Genomic DNA, 20,078 nt, shown 5'->3' on the forward strand with positions numbered 1-20,078 from the left:
AGAGATTGAGATGAGATTTTCACTGGTAATGGGTCAGAAATTGAGGCTTGAATCTTGCAGAAAAAACCACATATGTTGATCTACCTACTTGCCATGTCCATTTGGCAACTATCTTATAAAATCCTTGTTAAATTATTGAAAAAATAATATGTCTCTGCATTTCAATTAAAAATAAGCCTGCCAAACCAAAGCAAGGGATTTATCTATTACTGGCCTGATCAATAATATGTAATCTGGTTTCTGGAAACATTACTACAAGATATGGTTTTCACTTATCTCCTCCTATGTCCTTTAGCATCATAGCATGAATATTACAATAAACTGTTCCATGATAACAAAATGTATATATTTACTGTTCTGGATGACCCTGGATTTATACATGTAATAAAATAATATCCAATAACTCTTGAGAGTTAAATCTATTAAGATGAGTTAGGCATCAGCCTGTGTATTTAAAGACACAGTGTTCTATTTTTATGAATTGTCAATGTTTTCCCTTATCTGTTCCAGTGCCCATCACAAATGAGACACAAAGCCTCTCACTGAGTCTTGTAATCTTTAGCTCTGACCCAGAGGGCTGTTCCTTAGCCTTTGGTTTTCACAGCATCCTGTGCTACTTTTGTCAGTTTGGGAGAATGCTTTGTTGTCAAGCAGAAACAGTTTCTGTTAAGTATGCATTCTGCTACAACTCCTCCTAGGGTGAGTTCTGTTAAAGACAAGGTGTGTTATCCAAATGTATTTCTAGCGTTAACAACAAAACTGACACTGCTTCTCACATTTTGTTGTCAGAGTTAAAAGCAGGATGGATAAGTTTAGTCTGTGCCCTGTTTTGTGCATATATCGGTCCTAAAACCACTTACCCATTTCTCATAGGAGGATACTTTTGTGCCATATGGCTTTATTTTCAATTGTATGCACTATATTTATCTGGTTAACCTGAAGACATTTTAAAATCCCAGAGTTTGGTTGTCTCTCCAAATTCTCTTTCTGTTTTGAGATAATGAAAAAAGGAATGAGAAATAACAGTATGGTAGACTTATCTCATTGCTAACTATTTTACGACAAAAAACCAATATTCCTATATAACTACAAATCTTAGAACAGAAGGGGATAAATATTCAATTATATTTTTTAAAAGATTTTAAGTTTAAAATTTATTTTGTAAAAAAAATTTAAATTTGGACTCAAATCCCATTCTCACATCAATTTTTATAAGGTGTAAAACAGATAGTAGCATCCAATTTAACATCATTTATAGCCACATTTTACAAGCTTCTAAGTAACAACAAGTCCTTGGATAGTCTGATAGGGGCCAATTAAAAAACCTTCAGTGCACAAAAGCCCTTTCCACAACTCTTACAGTGTATGTGTGAGGGAGGTCACATCGAGGGCAAATTTAAGATGGTTGCAATTTACTCCTATTCTAAGGTCCCTTTATGTTACTAAAGTGATGTAAATGTTTAAGTCACAAGCACATTTAAAATTACCAAATGAAAGGGTCTAATCTCCAAAAGCTCCCTGCCCGATTTTTTTTTGGCACAGAGACAAGTTTTTAAGCTGCCATAACTGAAAGGCAGAAATTGTCCTTAGCAAGAACCAGTTTCTAGTGCCATTAAGGTCTATAGAAGAAATCTACTAAAATCCCTTGTTGAGCTTCATCCTTTTCTCTCCCATCTGCTGAAAACTGTTTAATGTATTACACACTGTCTAAAAAATTTTCTTCTTCCTAACAGGATTTAAACTCTTCACTTTTATAAAATATTAAGAAAAGGATATGTTATGAACTATTAAGCAAAATGCATTAATATTTCAGGATAATATACATGAAAGGAAATAAATCATAACAATGCTGCAATGTTATGAAAGCCAAATGAGAAAATCTAAGCGATCCTTGTTGATGTGCTTCCAGTGACCAGGATCATCCCACTGACACACCTCCCGTGCTCCCTTCCACACACAAACCAATCCCCCCAAACACACACCTCTGTCGATACGATAGCACAAGGTCAGCTCTTTGGTCAGCCTTAGTGTGACTGCCTGGCAAGGCAGGCTAGGCATGGCTTTTAACAATCCAAAGGCATACATGTGCTCTAAAATCAGGATGTGAGAAGACTACCTCACAGGGTCATCTGTTGAGGATGAAGTGCAAACAAAAAAGGAGGTGAGTTAGGAAAGAATAAAATACACAGAGTGACTTCATGCACAGTGTTTAGCTAAGAACTTAGTGACATTAACTAATTTGAAAAAGTATAGCAGATGTAGATAGTGGCACTGCAAATAACAAGGAAAATACTGCATTCTACCCTTTAAAGACTGCTTAAAATCTCTTTGAAGTCCATTTCTGATGGCTGAGATTGATACGAGCTTAACAATTGGAAGAAGAGAAAGGAAGAAACCTAAGGGATGTACTCAGAGAGTTTTTGCACTTTGCCTGTGCTTTATTCTTTAATGTTCTGAAGCTGCTCTTGTTCACTCAAGCCCCCATTCAGCAAAGCACTTAATCACGTGCCAAAATTTCATTGATTTCAATGGGACTTTGGCTTTGGCTTAAGTGCTTCACTGAATTATATATTATTTTTCACTTTCACTTACTTTTTTATGAACTTAACTACTCAGAGTAATGTAGTACTCAGTGTAAGGTAAACTATTGGTTTTAGGCAGGTGATACAATATCTATCTGGAAACCTCACTGTAATTTAATTTAAACAATTGATAAACTCTGAACTATGCATAATGATTGTGAATTGCAGTAATAATAAAACTTTATTTTCCCAAATAATTTTCAAAAAGGAAGGATGGAACCAGAAGGCATCAACATTGCTGGAAATCTCTGTGATCTATGCCAACGGAAGAGTAGAACAAGCAATTTGACTGTTTAAAAAAATATTATTTTCCATCCAGATATGTTACAAAGTAACTGAGAATTTATACATTGCATAGGAAAAGTTACATAATTTTGATGACTTATAAGGTATTCATTCTTGTTACATTTTGACAAAATAAAAGAAACTGATCTGTACACATCCATTCACATTAGTTGCCATTTCTATTTGTGCTGCATTTTTAATGCTATTAATTCATCTGTAGGTATTCACCAATTCTCTGTTGTTTAAGGAGTTCCTAAATTTCAAAGGCTCTTCAGTGCCTTTAAAGTACACCTACCTAGATGTACATCAGAGGAGAATGCGGAGTGAATTGAAAGTCTTCAGTGTCTGTCAGGATTGTAACTTCCAGCTTCTCTCACATTTTGGCTGAAGAATGACTGAAGAATTTTTCTTCCTGGAATCCTTTGCTCATCCTCATCTGCCCCACCTGACTTAATTTCTGTTTGTTAGGAGAAACAAAGCTTTTGTGGAACTATCTATTTCACTACCTTTTCTTTTGAACCCTATTCTGGCTTAGGGATATCGTGTCTGCACTTAGCTCTCATTTCTCATGCCACCTCTCCTCGTTCTGTGGTCAAAAAGATGATGCCAGTGAACATTGATGGTAAGAAATTATGTATTAAGGAACGGGTGTGAGGTGCATCTATTAGCACAGATCAGGGTAAGCCCATTGGAGCAGAGATAAAAACAAGGATCATAACTAGGTCTGTGAAACACATGGTCAGATTTAATCAGTATGGTTTTTCAAAAAAGAAAAAAGAATCATTTTGAGCAACTGTGTAATGCAGCAAATGTGAACATTTTATTTCCAAAAGTTTTTGACAAGAGCTTGTCTGGAAAAGAAGCAAAGAATGGTCACAGATCAAAACTGTGTATCTGAACCAGAAATGAAACAGTAAGGTGAAACAGTCGGCTTCTGCCATGGAAACAGTAACTGTCAAAGAACCTCAGTATTTTGTAGAAAGTCACATACTGTTTCATTAAGGATTTTCAAAGAAAGTGAAAAGCAAGTAGAAAAATTTGCAGGGGACTTTTTGTCCCCTGTGCTATGTACAAGAGGGCTGTGGAAATGTAGGAGTCATCGAAGCCCCGACATACAGGTTAAGGAACAAATTAAATATTTGCATGGGTAACGAGAGTAACTAGTCATAATGATGGTTTTGGTCACAAGGACTATATGAAACAGTGTGTGAAACATCAGCCTTAAAACTCTTCTCCTTCTTATATTTGAAATGATTCCTTGAGTTAGACTTACGGTAAACTAATAATTCATAAGAAAACTATTTGCAAGGTAAACTGAGACTCAATTCTATTTTAAATTATTTTACTCTGTACATTTTTTCTAGTGTTAAAAGCCATACACAGCAGAGAAAGTTATAAAGGACAATGTTTAATATTGGTCTAAATGAAATACAAAACATTTTCACTATGACTTCAAATTAAAATTTTTAGTACAGTGTTCTTTTAATCTAGTTCAGTTTCTTGATTTTACTTTTCACACAGCTCTACCAGCAGTTGTGCCAGCACAACAGAAGGGATGGCACAGGGTGGGAACAGCAGCTGGGGGAGGGGGAAGCAGGAAAGAAGGGGTCAGATTTGGATAAACCAGCCTTGCTGCTAAAGAAATATGTCCATTATCAACATCAATACATACAGGTGATGCTGCTCCCCTTTACTACAATTATTTATAGAAATACAGCTAAATGACAGTGTACAGCTACAAACCCAAGTCTAAATCAGTGAACTAAAGTAAACAGCCAACATGGTATTTTTAATATATTATATAAACACACATAAACAAAGTTAACTGGAAGAGCTTATCAGCAGGAAAATATTCTTACCAGTATTAGTCAATAGAATGAGTGAGGTTCAGCTTTGAGCAAAAGACACATCTGTTGAAGAAGGAGGAGATGGAGAGCTGAGAAAACTGTCATCTTCAGGGGTAGATTCAACAGCTGACAATGATTCGTAATACTCATCCTCTCCATCCAGTACTTTGATTTGGCTTGAAAGTAAACAAACACTCCTTAAGTTACAATTTAACTTTGGTGAGAAAGATACAGCTTTTATACATATTCCAACTGCTATTACGTTTTATAATTATATTTTGAAGGGTTCTGAGGATTAGGGAAATGCAATATTGTCGTTCAGTATAGAATGACAGAATAACTATTTGCATCAAATGAGCATTTAATGCATTTAATTTGAGCAATGTGGCGTTTTGTGTCTGTGTATGTTCCATAAGTAGGATATCATATTTTGGTATCATATTTCAGATGATGGTTTGCTGTGAATATGAGCCAAAGACTACATCATCAATGTTTGGGAAAAGCCCTATTGACAGCAAGGGGCTTTAATTTTTCTGTGATGTATGATGAGCACTGCAGTCTCATGTTAGTGCTTTTATTCCCAGAATATAAACTTTTTTAAACTAGGGGAGGGAGAGAAAATAAACCAAATCTTGCACAGTCATGCAAAATTTTAGGCTTTAACTTTGACTCAAAGACCTCTTGTTCATACAATTCCATTCAGAAGATTAATAAAAACCAGAGGAAAAAATACAGAAGGTTCTGGTAAATTTTTGGACTAAATGTGTTTGCAAGACCAAGCACCCATCAGCTCTCTCTGGTCTACGTGATCAGGCAGGAGAATATTTTGGCAATTGTATAGGAGCCAGCCCAGTTTCTCCTACCCACACCAGGTGGTAACTGCTGGTGCAGCAGTGAGAACTGACTCGGTTCAGCAGAGGAGGAGCAGCTCCCTTTTGTGCCGAGCTCTGTCAGCTCCCCACGTGTGCTCCCCCAGGAACACAGAGGCCGCTGCGAGGGTGCTGCTGTGGGGCTGCCAGGGCTTCTGGCACTGTTCTAGGTCACAGCCCTGCAGTTCTAACAGCCTTCATCTGGCACCCTTCACTCTGTGAAACACACTTAAAAATATGAACAATGCTGTTTTGTTGGTAGTAATAGTGCACAGAGAGAGCTGGGGAGCATATTTTGTAAGAAACAGTTCTAGTGTCTGCAGACAGCAGTACATGCAAGTTTTACATTTGCTTCTGCAGAAAATGTCCAATGTCAATGCACAGAAATATGTTAATTGTTTATTTTTAGAAACCTCTCTAGAAAGTTTTGCATATTCTGTAATATCACAAAGGACTTCTTCTGTTTACAGTTGCTTAGAACTAGGAAGATAGATATTTACCCAAGTTTTCTTGGCTTCCTCTTGCTCCCTTGATATTCTAGAGTTCCCTGTGGAGAGGGCCAAGAACACACAGTCAAAGCAAAGCAGCAAGTCGTTAATTTTTAATTCAAAGTGATTTTGTGTTGAATGCAAGCAGATGCTGATAATATCAGAAGTCACAGCATAATTTTTTTGATCAAAGGGCTCAAGTGAGCCTGATGAAGCATGCATCTTGCTCGTCTTTGATAAACCACATCAATTATTCACCGTGAAGGCAGACATCCTGACATGAAAGCAACAGATAAAGAGCATAAGCACATGTTCAAGACGAGAGCAGAAGAACGTGGGGGTGGGGCTGGAGGGGCTGAAACAGGTATTAATAACAGAATTATTAACTGGAAACAAAGCCAGTAAAACAGCTTTATTGCCACTTTGAACTCACATTTAACTGGTTATAGTACATGTTATCCTCAGGGCTATTCAGCATTTTGGGCTGCTGACATCGTCGACGAGGTGTTCTCAGCTTCTGTTCAAGACAGTTTTCTGAACCTACAGTAAGATAACACAATTTAGTTTTAAGCTGTGCCAGGTGCTGTGAACGTCTTAGCACATTTTAGTCTGTAAACAGTCTTTTCTTCTGTCCTATTTGGTCCTGGATTTATTAGCAAGTCTGTTCTATCCAAAGTAAGCAAACAGAAACTTGGGAATCTTTGCTTTCTCTTTTGAAACTTTGTTCAAATGCTAGTTTTTATGCAGAACTTAATTTTCACTTTTAAACATTTTTTATTCTTCTGTATATCTATACCACACAGTTCCTTATTCCTTTCACACTTTTTCTTAATATCTTCTGTTATCTAAGCAGGAAATGAGGTATATTGTGACTAGGTAGGAACGTATCATTCAGCAGCAACAAAATAGTTTTTCTACAGTAGACAGTAATAAAGTCTCTTGACTGATGAGACTTAGACGATTATCATCATTTCTTTATATAAAAAGGCTACCTTCTTGACATGGCTCTCCGTTAAATCAGATTAACTGAATCAGTTTGGAATTACACTTTCTTCATATAATTTGTGATGTGCTGTAAAGTAACAGTTGCTTAAAGTCATCTGGAAAGCAGAATTTAAAGATGAAGGAAGTATTTCAAAAGGGTTTCTGAAAAGAACTAACAGCTTGCTAAGCTTTTTTTTGTGGAGGGGAGGGTGTTTGGTTTTTGGTTTTTTTTTTTAGTATTATGGAGAAAAGACATTATGGTATGCTATATTTGACCAGATACTTTCCATGGTACATTCTTTGGATTACAAGGTAACTATTTTCAGGATAAGTCAGTTACTACAAGATACTGTGGGGGTAAGGAAAGGTGATTCACTTTTCAAATGATTCTTCCAATGCCTTTGACTTTTCTCATAGCTGCCTGGTAAAAGTTATTTTAGTGACAGTATGAATAAAAACAGGGTTTGGCAGCACTGAAGGAAAAATATACATCTTATACATTTGCATTCCATACTGCAGAAGGAACTTGGTCCTATACAAAAGGCGAGCGCAAAGATCAAGTAGCATGAGGTCCTTTAAACACTTCCAAACTGAAGTTAATATGTCTTTTGTAGATGCAGGGCTCTAATCTCACAAATCCATCGACCAGATCTGGCCTTTAGGAGCAGGTAATATTACAAAGGAGGTCTATTATGCACTCAGGCTTATAGTTTGTACCTGCAATCCGAACGAGGCAGAGGAGATGTTTGAACTTTGGCCTTTTCAGCCAGAAGACTGACCTGAGAGATTTTCTCTCTTTCACTTACTTCTGCTCAATAATACAATTTTAAAAATATTAATTTCCTCTCAGTGTGCAACTGTAATGTCTGCATGGGAGAGGAGCACTTGTTCCATTCTGTCTCAACACCTGGGAGGGATGGTGGGTTAAATGACCACCAGGGAACTGACTGCAGAGCTGCATCTAAAACTGAAACCCAATTTTATAGAGAAAGGTTATATTTATCCACTAATACAAAAAACCTTTAAAACAATACACTCATGCTGCTTGCTAATTTAATACCTAATGCTTCAATACTTTATACTTTCCAGTTAAGTAAACCTTTATATTTTTGCTAAAGAGATTGTGGCGGATGAGCCAGAACCTTTACTACTTGCCTGTGTTGTATACAACCAGACAAAGCAGAGGCTGTACCAGAAAAAACAACTGAGGAAATTGGGTGCCCAAATAATATCTGTTTCTTTTAAATCTTTTTTCACAATCATTCAGATAGGATATAAATACAGGATATATAGGATATACAATTTTTTTCTCTCTTAAGTCTGAAAATGTTGCAGAAGACCTGTAATCACTACATTCTAGCTTCTCTCTGTTCTGAAGTTACTCAAATTGATCTTAGCGTTTTCTCTCTCAGGACAGCAGGGTCTGCAGTTTTTGCAAGCAATATTTTCAGTCACAAAGCCATTTGAATTTTTTTTCTCACAGCAATATAGTTTTTGAATACCTTGCCATGATTTTTTCTTTTTATTCTAGAAAAAGGCTGGTATGAGCTCAGATAATCACTATTTTGCATAATTTCACACACCTCTCCGCATCTTGCCAGAAGTACAAACACAGCACACAAATATTTAGAAATTTTTAAACAGTACAATAACGTGATGGGGTAGGTTTTTTTCATTTCCCCTAAGTGCTCTTGAGGCCTTCACTTTTTTTTTTTTTTTCAAAACACACATATATATAGGCTGGGTTTTTTTAATTAGGATTTCGAGTCACTAATATTTTGATCTACCCTTTTATCCTGACACTTAATTATTTCTGTGTATCCTATGGGTGGTCTGCAGCTTGTGTTCTCCAAAGGAAATACCCTTTCAGTGGGCCCATTTGTCTTAGTTGCACATTACATGAACAGTACAAAATCTGGTAACATTTATCATAAACTACCATATCTGGAGAAAATGGTATTAACATGTGCTCAACACTCAGCAGCTGAATAGGCATTTTAAATGCTGTTCTAAAATATTTTGCTCTGATGACAAACTATAAGCCACCAATAAGAAAAAAGTCACTTTTAATTTAATAGCAATAGTAGCAGCACCAGTATCATTAACAAGGTATTTTCTATACTGCACAGAAATTGTGCCAGGTGCCTCTGGCATGTCCAGGCTCCTTAGTTTGCTGCAAGTTTTGAGACCAAATGAGAGGGTGAACACATGAACTTTCTTCAGGTTGTCCTTCAGCACCACTTTTTAAAAAAGAGATCTGACCCTCTTTTGACTGGAAAAAAACCTTCTCTTGTAACTCTGAGCACAGAAATTCCTTAGGTTACAATTTCTTATTTGATAAATCCCTTAGTGTAGAGCAGAAATATCAGAGAGCAGGCAAAATGCTTTCTACCAACTGCACTATGTGAGCAGGGTAGCTGAGGTTCTGGGCATCCTCGTCCTGCTTGAGCTCAGAGAGGCTGACGTGGGTGAGCAGGCTCATGTGGATGCTTCCCTAAAGACACCACAAAATTGATGTGGCTTACACTGAAGGGAAACAGAAACTGGCTACCGGATCAATCTGTTGGAGCAGAAAGTGTTTATAAGCAAAGAAACTGAAGGTATTCCTGCTTAGTCCTCTATTACCACTGTTGGTTACCCTTTTTATTTCTTTGATACATAAGAGCCAAAGCCAAAAAAACCCAGGACTTGCAGAGCTCAGAGAGATTAAAAAGATATATTTTTTTCAGATAAATATGAAGTCAAACATTCAAGATACATTTTTATGAACTGGGAATTACATAGTTGGAAAGCAGTGTCTCCAGGAGAGACTTGGGAACTGCAGATATTCAGCTGAATATGAAATAGACTGGGTGCAAAGAAGAGAAGATAACTCAACAGAAACAGAAAAACAGTTTCATCCTTGGGTACAGAATTATTTTAAAGTGGATGCAATAAAGGGCAGGATGTTTTGAGAATGGGAACAATTTGAACTCTGAAAAATCTGCCACATGCCGAGAAATGTAAGACTGTTCTACTGCACTCTTTTCAAAAGAAGGTGAAGAGATGATCTGAAGCAAGTGTAAACCCCTGTTTAGAAGGTGGAAGTTTTTCACATTCAAAAACAAAAGTCTAGACTAACTAATGGTCAGAAGCAGAAGAAAATTTTAGACCAGAAATACAGCACATAGTGAAAGCAATCAATTAGGAGAAAAAATATTTAGCAGTATGATGGAAACTCAGGTTTAGACTAGAAGCTTTTAGAAAAGGCATGGTTTGACTTAAGTAAAAGTTAGAAACTATAGAGGATGTGATATAGATCACATCTAGCTTAACAAGAATTAATTTCTCTAATGTGATTTTTATCAGAAGTGTCAGTCTGCAGATCTGTATTGATCTTTTAAATTCTGGGATATAGTTTCTGAATTTCCATGTGATTCTTCTTGGTTTTCTTATGGCTGAAATGGCAATATTTTTCTTCAATTAGCCATCATATCCATTATACTGACATTCTTAATGACATCTCTTGGCTTGGAGATGATTAGCACATTTCTTGTATCTGACCTTAGAAGATTTTTCTGTTTAAAAATCCATCTTTTCCATAACCTGCAAAGGACTCTTTCAGAAATGCACAAACTACCAAACTGTAAGATTTAACAGAAGACTTCAAACTGTTCTTTAGCACTGACACATGGATTTTTGCATCTAGGATTTGGGCCCTGACCAACACTTTCAAAACAGTAGTGGCAAAAATGTATTTTTCTAATGACTTCCCATGGCACAGATGGCTTCACTTGATATTCAGTGAAGATCTCATCTTAGATGTCCCTATTATCCTGATAATTTTAGCATTGAAAGCATGGAACCAGGCAATGGGCAGCCATGTCAGAGGAAGAGAATCACCACATTGTGCTTGCTGAAATGAAATTAGGGTCTCTATAAACTCTTAATGACTAAACTCTTGCTTCAAAAACCCCTTGATGGTGATAATCTTGCCAAACATTGCTGATTTTTTCTATATGGAGAATTCTGCACAGAAATGGTGAGGAAGTAGTTTAACTGCATTTGGAACTTGTAAAATAAAGTGACGGGAATCAGCTTGTTTCAAGAGAGGTGCAGCACACCTGGGGCTCTAAACACTGGCTGACATTTTACTTCTTTTGCAAGGAATGCACACAACAGTTTTTTGCCAATATGTCAGTGCCCTAAAGAGGCTGTGTTGCAAATTCCCTTGCTGAAGGGACTTCATCCACCACAACACATATTGAGGAGTGGAGCTGAGTACACTCATTTTGTTTTTGAAGCCATTTACCCAAAGCGGATTTGGGAGGGGTTAGTCCTGTCTCCTTTTCTGCTATAGGTGAACACAAACCTAGTACCACAGGAAGTGTAGTTTTTTTCCTAATTACTCAAACAAGATTTAGAGTAGGAGAAGGGGAAGTTTGTTACAGGAAAGGTAATGGGGCCATTTAAGGAATCCTATATATTATTAACAGAGTAAGCAAATAAAGTAGAGAAATCACTATGAAAATAGTAAGCATGTAGCTGATTTCCAATCTATAATATCAGATGAAACATGAAAGTGCAACCCTTAATTATAAGCAAATATTAGCACAGACTCATGGGATCTCATCATAACATCTCAAGGTCTACATTCATGAAAATTTAAGCAATGTTTAAAATCATGTTAATTTGTTCTTTGTTTGTTTCTTTTCCTGCCAGTCTAATTTATTCCAAAAGACTTTGGTTCTCAAGCCTGGATATATTGATCATGCCTGTGTAAAGCATTGTTATAGCCTGGGGAGAAGACTTTTGTGGAAAAACTTGTCTTTGTTCTCCTTTGATAATTTATACGTATTTTCATGTTTTCAAGTTTCCAGTTTTGAATCACTTTTCAAGGCAGAAAGTAAACTTCACTCTTCCTCTTGAAGTCTTAGGCAAATGCAGAAATTACCTCACAGAGACTGATAATATACATCCTCCTCTTGAACTGGATGCTAGTGGATAATCATGTGCAGCATACTGACTTCCAAGAAACAGCTACATTTTCCTGTGTGTTATGCAAGTCGGTTCAAGGAGAGGACTCAAGGGGCTGATGATTCTGGTCCCACTGATATCAGTGTTAAATGTGACTGACTGAACGTCACTTATGCAGTAAAACCAGCTGCAAATTAACTAGACTTCACGACTTTTATTATTTCAGCTTTATTTTTGAAAAGAGCGATTCACAAAGGGAACAGAATGCTATTTGGCTATGAATGTTCATACAAATGTATTTTCCTTCCCTTTCCATTGCCATGATTCTCCACCATTTGCACAAATTTGTATCATACGTACAAAACAGGAGTAAAGTGCAAAATGGGAGTAAAATGAAGCATGTGCCTGGGCAGCAGAGTGAATACCCAGGCAGTGAGTCCCCCCTGAGCTGCTGCTGTGTCTGCCTGCCATACTGGATCCCGTTAGTGCAGAACTATCCTGCACATCCCCCTGCTAAGCCTGTACTAAGGCAGTGTGACTTTAGTATGGGCACACATTGAGAGATACCCGGCCCACATCGCAGGGTGTTTGTACATCGCCTGTTAATGCTACCAACGATAAAAGTATCAGAAACAAGGACAGGATAAAGGTCTAATAGGCTTCACTAAATACATACTGTAAACTGTAGCTTCACTTGGAAACAATGAGGTTATTGTGTCTATGCAACGTACTATAAATTCAATTATATTATGGTAGTTCTGCAAAAATGCTGGAGGCTGATAGGAAATAAATACACCGGCTCTCTAAAATTTTAATCTCAGTACAGGCAAAACCACACTAAGAGACAACAACACAGGGTAGGAGAGGATAAAGAGCAAGACTTCCTGGTGACTTGAGTAGTAAGTTATATCTTCATTATGTTCTTTTCCCTTCTGAGTTTAGTAAGAGGGAAAAGAGAAAACTATAGGAACGAGAAAAAAAAATAAACTATTAAGTAAGATACTGAGAAACTAAGGAAAAGAAGAAAAGGGAATAAAAACTATTAATGTGAAGCAGTAGAACCTATGTTCTGGCATCAGAGGATTAAATTAATCTAGTAACATCAGGAGCCTGGAGGCATATTGACATAATACTATTAACAATTATAATTCTCTCCAGAATATTTCATGCTTACCTACCAGTAGCTTCAGTTGTCCACAAATGTTCAAAAAGGCCATCTATTCTGTTAATATATGAGATCTAGTATGATGGGAACTATTCCTGCCACCAAATTCCCTTGGTCCCTTCCTGTACATAAGAGTGTCCAGGAATATTTATAGGAGCTAGCACTCTTCATGCTGCTAGTGACAAGCAAGCATGGAAAGAACAATAAATCAGATGTACTTTGAGGAGTTACAAGACCTCAGCCCTTGCTAACTCAAAAAATATCTTATTTAATCTTCAAGTAAGTGTTGCTAATGGAAAGGATGGTAACTACTTAAAAAATACATATATTAATGCTTAGAAGGAATGAATAATCTTTAGCAACTCCAGTATACTTCAAGCTCTTATCTGGATTCATTACATAAGAGTAATATATTAGATTTAATAATTTTTGAGTGTCAAATGCTTTGTAGTCTGTAGCTCAAATGTAGTTACCCAGTTCACTGAACACACAGAATCTGAAGGACTAAAAAGTCCTATAGAAAGAGATAAAATAAAACTAAGCTTCAGTATCACCTTGGATCCCCCACACAATTGTGGTGAACTCAAATTCTGTTTATTCAGATGGAGTGTGCTCATAGTGCCAAGAGCCATAGACTGCTAGGGAAATTAGTGTAGCCTCTTTGATGTCATGTGCATCCCAGAATCTGTAACACACTGCTGAAGCTGTGAGCATATCTTTTTGTTTATAACGCTAAACAGAACCATTTGAATACACACACTGAAAGAACTTGTAACAGAAGCAATGCATTTTCTTCCACCCCGTGATTCATTACGTACGGCTTCATTTTGGATACTGCAGTTATGTGCAAAGCCATATGCTTTGGATTATAAAGCACACTAAGCAAATCATAAGTTTTTCAAGATGCTGTGTAAAGGCTGTTTTTGCATCTGTTTGTTGCCAACGACCCAGATGACACTGTAATTAGAACAACAAATATTTTACGTGAAATCAATCATTTAGCTGTCTCTGAACCCTGAGACAATGGCTTTTAGATGCACTTTGTTGGGAAACAAGATCCATAAATAGTTAGAATCTTGGCTTTTGCTGTTTTTTTCTTTCCAACACAGCTCTGATCCTTCAGTAATTGTCAGTTCTTTCAGTTTCTATTGCGAGTGACTTGACTGTGCAGGGAAAAGGCAGAGATTAAACAAAGCATACCAAAGGACAAAACTATCAGTGACTAACATTGGTAAGATTCAAACCTGTCAGCAAACAGCATGCTTCTACAAGTATGGTCCTGAAGATGTCTTCCTGCATGTTGAATATACAGAAGCCCTTATAAGCCCTGCACATAATAACACCTAATAGTGAGTTCCTGAGGTGTGGCAATTAGTCAAAGTCCAAGAGGTTTACACAAATGCAGCCGTAACTTCAGGAAAAATTCATGCCAAACCATCTGAATGGCAGAAACTACTTACGGACAATGCAGAAAAAGGATCATTATTTTTCTTTCCCTCCTCAAATTTGACCCAAGGTGGTTGTGGCAGTTTTTTGGTTAATTCATAAAATCATAGAAAAGCCTGGGTTGGGAGGAACATTAAAGATCATCTAGTTTCAATCCCCCCTGACATGGGCAGGGACATCTTCCATTACACCAGGTTGCTCAGAGCTCCATCCAGCCTGGCCTTGAACACTCCCATGGATGGCCATCTACAAATTCACTGGACAACCTATTCCAGTGCCTCACCAGCCTCAGAATGAAGAATTTCTTCCTCATATCTAATCTAAACCTATTCTCTTGCAGTCTGAAGCCATTTTCTTTGTCCTCACACTACATTTCCTTGTGAAAAGTTCCTCTCCATACTTCTTGTGAGCCCCCTTTTCAGGTGCTGAAGACTGCAATTAGGTCATTCCAAAGCCACCTTTTCTGCAGGCTGAACAATCCCAACTGTCTCATGCATCCTTCATTGGAGTGGTACACCATCTCTATAGTCAACCTGATGGCCCTGCTCTGAACTTGGACCAACATATTGATGCCTTTCCTGTGCTCAGAAACCCAGAGCTGGATGCAGCAGCACTGCAGGTGGAGTTTCACAAGAGCAGAGCAGAGGCGCAGATTCAATTCCCATGATCTGCTGGCCATGCTGCTGAGGATGCATCCCACAACACAGCGGGCTTGTGATCTTTTCAGAAGAACCAGTTACTGACAAAACCCAGGTCATCCCAGCTATGCTGGAATTACTATGTATCACAGCCTATTTCCCAGTTCTAGAAGGACCTGGTTAATACAATAGCCACCAGGTGACAAAAAATATCTATCTCACATTGTCATGTGAGCTAAGTGATGTCTCTCTCACTGTCTGAGCAATCCTTTAAGATCAGTACAAGTCAATGAAGAACTTCACAGCACAAAAGCCTACCAAGAGCAATTAAATATGAAGGGATCACTTCCAGATCAAGACATCCCTGAGCGCCAAACTGTTTGGCTGGAGAGTGTTCTGGGCAAATATCTCTGCTTGCCCTACTTTTGTACTATACCCTAGGCTTTTCCTCTTGGTTACTGTGAGAAAGAGAAAATTAGGATAAATAGATTTGGATGGGACTGGAAGTTTTCTTTTTATGTGTGGATGGGTTTTCTGTGTTTTTGCGTGTGTGTGTAAGGTTGCTAATATTCAAATGACCAGGAAAGAGAGCAACTTAAAATAAATAAATTCAAGCAGAACAAAACCCTAAGAGACACTTGAAATGGAGGCTGAGGTAACTTCTCACAAGGCAAATATCAGAATCTTCAATGTAAAGATATTTCAAGATCAACTATAACTGTTTATGGCAGGAAGGTTGTATTACACTTGCCTCTTTGCTAGCAGTGCACCAGATCAGCCTGAGCTTCTGGAAGGCTAAAGTTGAAATTCAGTGCAAAGACAAAGGAAAGCCAGTAATTCCTCAGTTTTCTGCACATGCCCCATTTTCCCTTCTCTGTGAGTATCTACCTGAGGTACTAGTCCTAAAGTAGAAACACCTACCCTAGGGACACCTACACAGGCATCGTGCACTCAGAGGTTTCCCACAGTGCAAGCTTGTCTTTTCAGCATTACGCCATGGTGGGGACTCAGACTGTTGATGCCCTTTATTTATTTAGTGAACTTAAAGAAAATAGGATTAGAAAGAATCTCAAGTGAATATTTTGTCCTTCCCTGTCTTCCAAAGTAAATCCATGCACCATGTTGGAGGTATGAGAAATTTTCAAAATTGCTCAGAAACAAAAGCTATCAAAAAAATTTCTCACAAAAACAACATCAACAACAGAGCAACTCATGACACTTCTGCACAATGAGATGGAAGCTATTTCTTCAAAGAAGAATTAGGATAATGATTTAGTCAATATGATTAAATAAATACCTTTGGCAACTTTAACATACGAATCCCAAATAACATGACAGTATCCTAAATAACACGACAGTACCATCAATTTTAGAGATAGTCTCCAAAGCCCATTTGGAGCTACTAATACACGAGTTTTCAAACCGCAGATTGCGGATCTTTAGAGATGTATCTCATGTGCTAATATGCTTCAGAAAACTCACTGGACACTTGGCACTGGTTCACCTTGTGGATTCTAGCTAAGAAAAGCAAAGCATATGGGGAAAAAGATGAAACAAACATGAAAAGTAAACAGTGAGATTAACTTTTAAAAATAGTCAAAACATTCAGTGCATTAAAGAAGAGTAACAAATCACAAATACCTTCCTAATACTACTCCTCTCCAGAGCCAACTACTGAATTTGCCAAAAATGCATCGTACAAATGCAGGGAGCTAGTCTGTGTGTTTAAAAGTAGGGCAGGAGGCAATCTGTAAGTTCACACTCTATTAAAGATGTGGTTCATAATGGTCTGTGTTTCAGAGTTGCTGCTGTAGCATATAGCCTGGATACATTTAAAGGCAATCCCTCACCTTCTTCCAAACTGTAATAATAGCATTTTTATCCCATGCCTTCAGAGATTAAGCCACTTGATTGACTTTGAATTCTGGACACACAGGAAATTTGTATTAATTTAGCATAATGATGAGGCGCAATAAAGGCTCTGTGGAACCGCAACAACGTGGTCTCTAAGGTTTTGTTCGTTACAGAAACACAATTTGCATATCTAAAGGCTTGAAACCATGGGTCCATATTGATACAAGTAGTATCTCAAATTTGAGTGTAGCAGATTCAGCATTTATTTCAAAGAATAAATGGTAAAAGCCCGAGATAAAACTCTCAGTAGATTTCTTCATTAAGAAAGAAGGCCTTTTTCTGAATTCAAGGTAGTTGGCAGCAGTAACTTTTAAAGGAGGTATGAAAGCAAGCTTGACTGAAGATTGTAAAGATACCACTAGTTAGATATGTGCTTCCTGGTGTTGCTACAGTATTTTGGTCTGACATTTGTAAATGCTGGAAGAAAAGGAGGTATCTTGGCTAGATAAAGGAAACTAATGCCGAGCTAAGTTCTACAGCAATCCATTTCTTTAAGGGGTTAAGTGCTACTGGGACTCTAAATTAGTGATAGTTCAGAAGTGATCTACAAATCAAACTCAGGCCACTAAATTCTGAAGAAATATTTTGAAAAAGAAACTGAAGAAGCATGAGCAAACTATTCAGTCAATGACAGAGTTTGAAAAATAGGCAGAGGTAGAACAAAACAGGGTTTAAAGTGTCTTTTAACCTGTGAAAGAGCATCTAGGTTTGTTTTTTGTACTACTTCCAAATCACAACCTTTTATTGACAACTCACACTATGAACCTAGTGAAAGAATGTTAGACACATATAAAAATAGAAGCTCATAATTTTCAGTGGTGAAGTTCCTTATTTTTCATCCTGAAGCAGTAGATGGGAGTGTTCAGAAATACCAAAGTGATTTCAGAAAATGTAGAAGAGATCTTTAAAGATAAGTGAGGGAAGCCTGCAGAGAACTCCAACTCTGGGATCTCAGTAGTAATATAGCAAATTTAAGCTATATATTTCATGGTACCTAGCAACATCACCTGTAGTAAGAGTTTGGGCATTGCAAAGCACACAGAATATGTATCATTTTCATCCAGTCTTTCCTAAATGCTTTTAAAGAAAATTTTGGTGAAAATTTCAGCTCATGGAGGCAGAGGAAGATGTACACATATGTGCACATATACAAATAAAGTAAGTTGACCTGCTGGTTTATAGTGACTTGCCTATGTGCCAGTATGTTGTTTTGTTCTAAAATCACTCCTCTTGACAGGGCACAGCTTGCATTAATTTATCAGCTCACTGTATTATATTCCCCTCTCAACACAATTTTTGTACTTGAGTGTACTTTTTTAAAATGGTAAATGCTATGGAATTAGTTAGAGTCTTTATTTCTCTCATAAATATGTGACAAATTCAAGTGACTTTGATGCCATTTTACTCCTCAGAACTTGATGAACTCTTCTTTAGCAAAATGAGCACCGATTTCAGGGTTCCAACTGAGGCACTGGAAAGGCTGATTTTTAGACACAGCTTACCACTTCAGGAAAATCAGGCTCCTCCATGTACTGTGCAGGCACACAGAATTTCTTGTCACTCCAGAAAATACAGGTTAAATGATTTCTGGAATTTTTTTGTGGAGTTGATTCAGATATGTTTTTCACCTCCTAATTACTCGAGATATTAGGTATTTTTTCAACCCTTTTCTTACAAGTCTGTACTAGATTCTTGGCTGCTATTGAATAGCATATCCCTTTAGAGTAGCTTGTGATATAACATCAAAATCTGTTTGTGTCCTGATTCTGTACTTGGGTCTGTGGGTATTGCAGAGTATGCAAAGTTTGTGAATTAACACTTTATTAATTACTGTCCACTAATTTCTTGTGTGAATGACCTACAAAGGACCTCACAGAGTTACAATAAACTTGTGTACTGCAAGTGTACCTATTGCCACAGAATGCCACTCCTGATTTCCCTCTTTTGGATAGCCAGGAAGGATGGCCATATTAACATAACTCTCTTCCATAACATATCCTTTCTCAGTAGGACTAATTAGCTTAGGCACGGCACTGCACTCATCCAGCTACACTGCCTCCGGGTCTGATTCACATCTAGCTCGAGCAGCTTTGCAAAGCACTGGCATGCACTGAGTTGCTATATCATAAATTTATATTATGGCTTACTCTATACTAACTTTCCCATGGAGACAAAACCTAAAAATCAGCTTTACCACTGTGAACACAGTCATCAAAGTTTCCTACTGAAGTAAAGCCATAATAACAATAATGAAAATACCTTGGCCACAGTAGGAAGGCTCATATCCTGAAAACACTAACATGGGTGCACACCTTCACTACTAGAACTAGTTCCTCGGAAGCCAGCCCAGAAGGCTGAGCTCATCAGAGTTCAGTGAAACACCAAGGCAAGAGAGGGTCCAAGGGGACCATGGAGCTGAGAGAGCACAGCTGATTACCTTTTCTAGTTTTGTTTCTGGAATGAAAACAGTCACAAGCAAATGTTTCATGTCCTATCATGTATCACACCACTAAAGAGGAGGCAAAGTTTGTCCTTCACCTAGAAACAAAAGGACAAAACCAAATATCCTTATAATTTTATTTTATAATTTTAAGGAATTTATGGCAAACCTGTGATTAGGAAGTACTCTGCTGCTGCTAAAGTGTAACTACAGTGGCACCCAAACATATTTCTAATATCTAATAAAAATAGAACTTGGCAATTTAACTTAGAACATCAGAAAAACATGCTTATTTGTCCATACTCAGTGAGGGGAAAAAATCAATGACGTCACGAAAACTTACTGTGTTTTGGATTCTGGTTTTGGGGTTTTTTGATGGTATCAAAAGATGGCATTTGAAGATGAGAAACTCTTAAAGTAGCACACAAAGTCAATAAAATGATCTCACTACACTTGCCAATGTG

General features: G+C 37.5%; 1 protein-coding gene across 1 annotated transcript in view; it reads right to left on the reverse strand.

The window, feature by feature from the left end:
* MYO3B (myosin IIIB) overlaps positions 1-20,078 on the reverse strand; it is a 222,531-nt gene that overhangs the window by 30,181 nt on the left and 172,272 nt on the right. The window contains exons 33-35 of the mRNA XM_063400539.1: positions 6,505-6,611; positions 6,084-6,130; positions 4,727-4,890 (exon numbers count right to left, since the gene is read on the reverse strand). Of these exons, the coding sequence (XP_063256609.1) occupies positions 4,755-4,890; positions 6,084-6,130; positions 6,505-6,611 (290 nt within the window). The 3' untranslated portion in view covers positions 4,727-4,754. The remainder of the gene's footprint in view (positions 1-4,726; positions 4,891-6,083; positions 6,131-6,504; positions 6,612-20,078) is intronic.

This window comes from Prinia subflava, chromosome 6, assembly GCF_021018805.1.
Source record: "Prinia subflava isolate CZ2003 ecotype Zambia chromosome 6, Cam_Psub_1.2, whole genome shotgun sequence".
Lineage (NCBI taxonomy): Eukaryota > Metazoa > Chordata > Aves > Passeriformes > Cisticolidae > Prinia > Prinia subflava.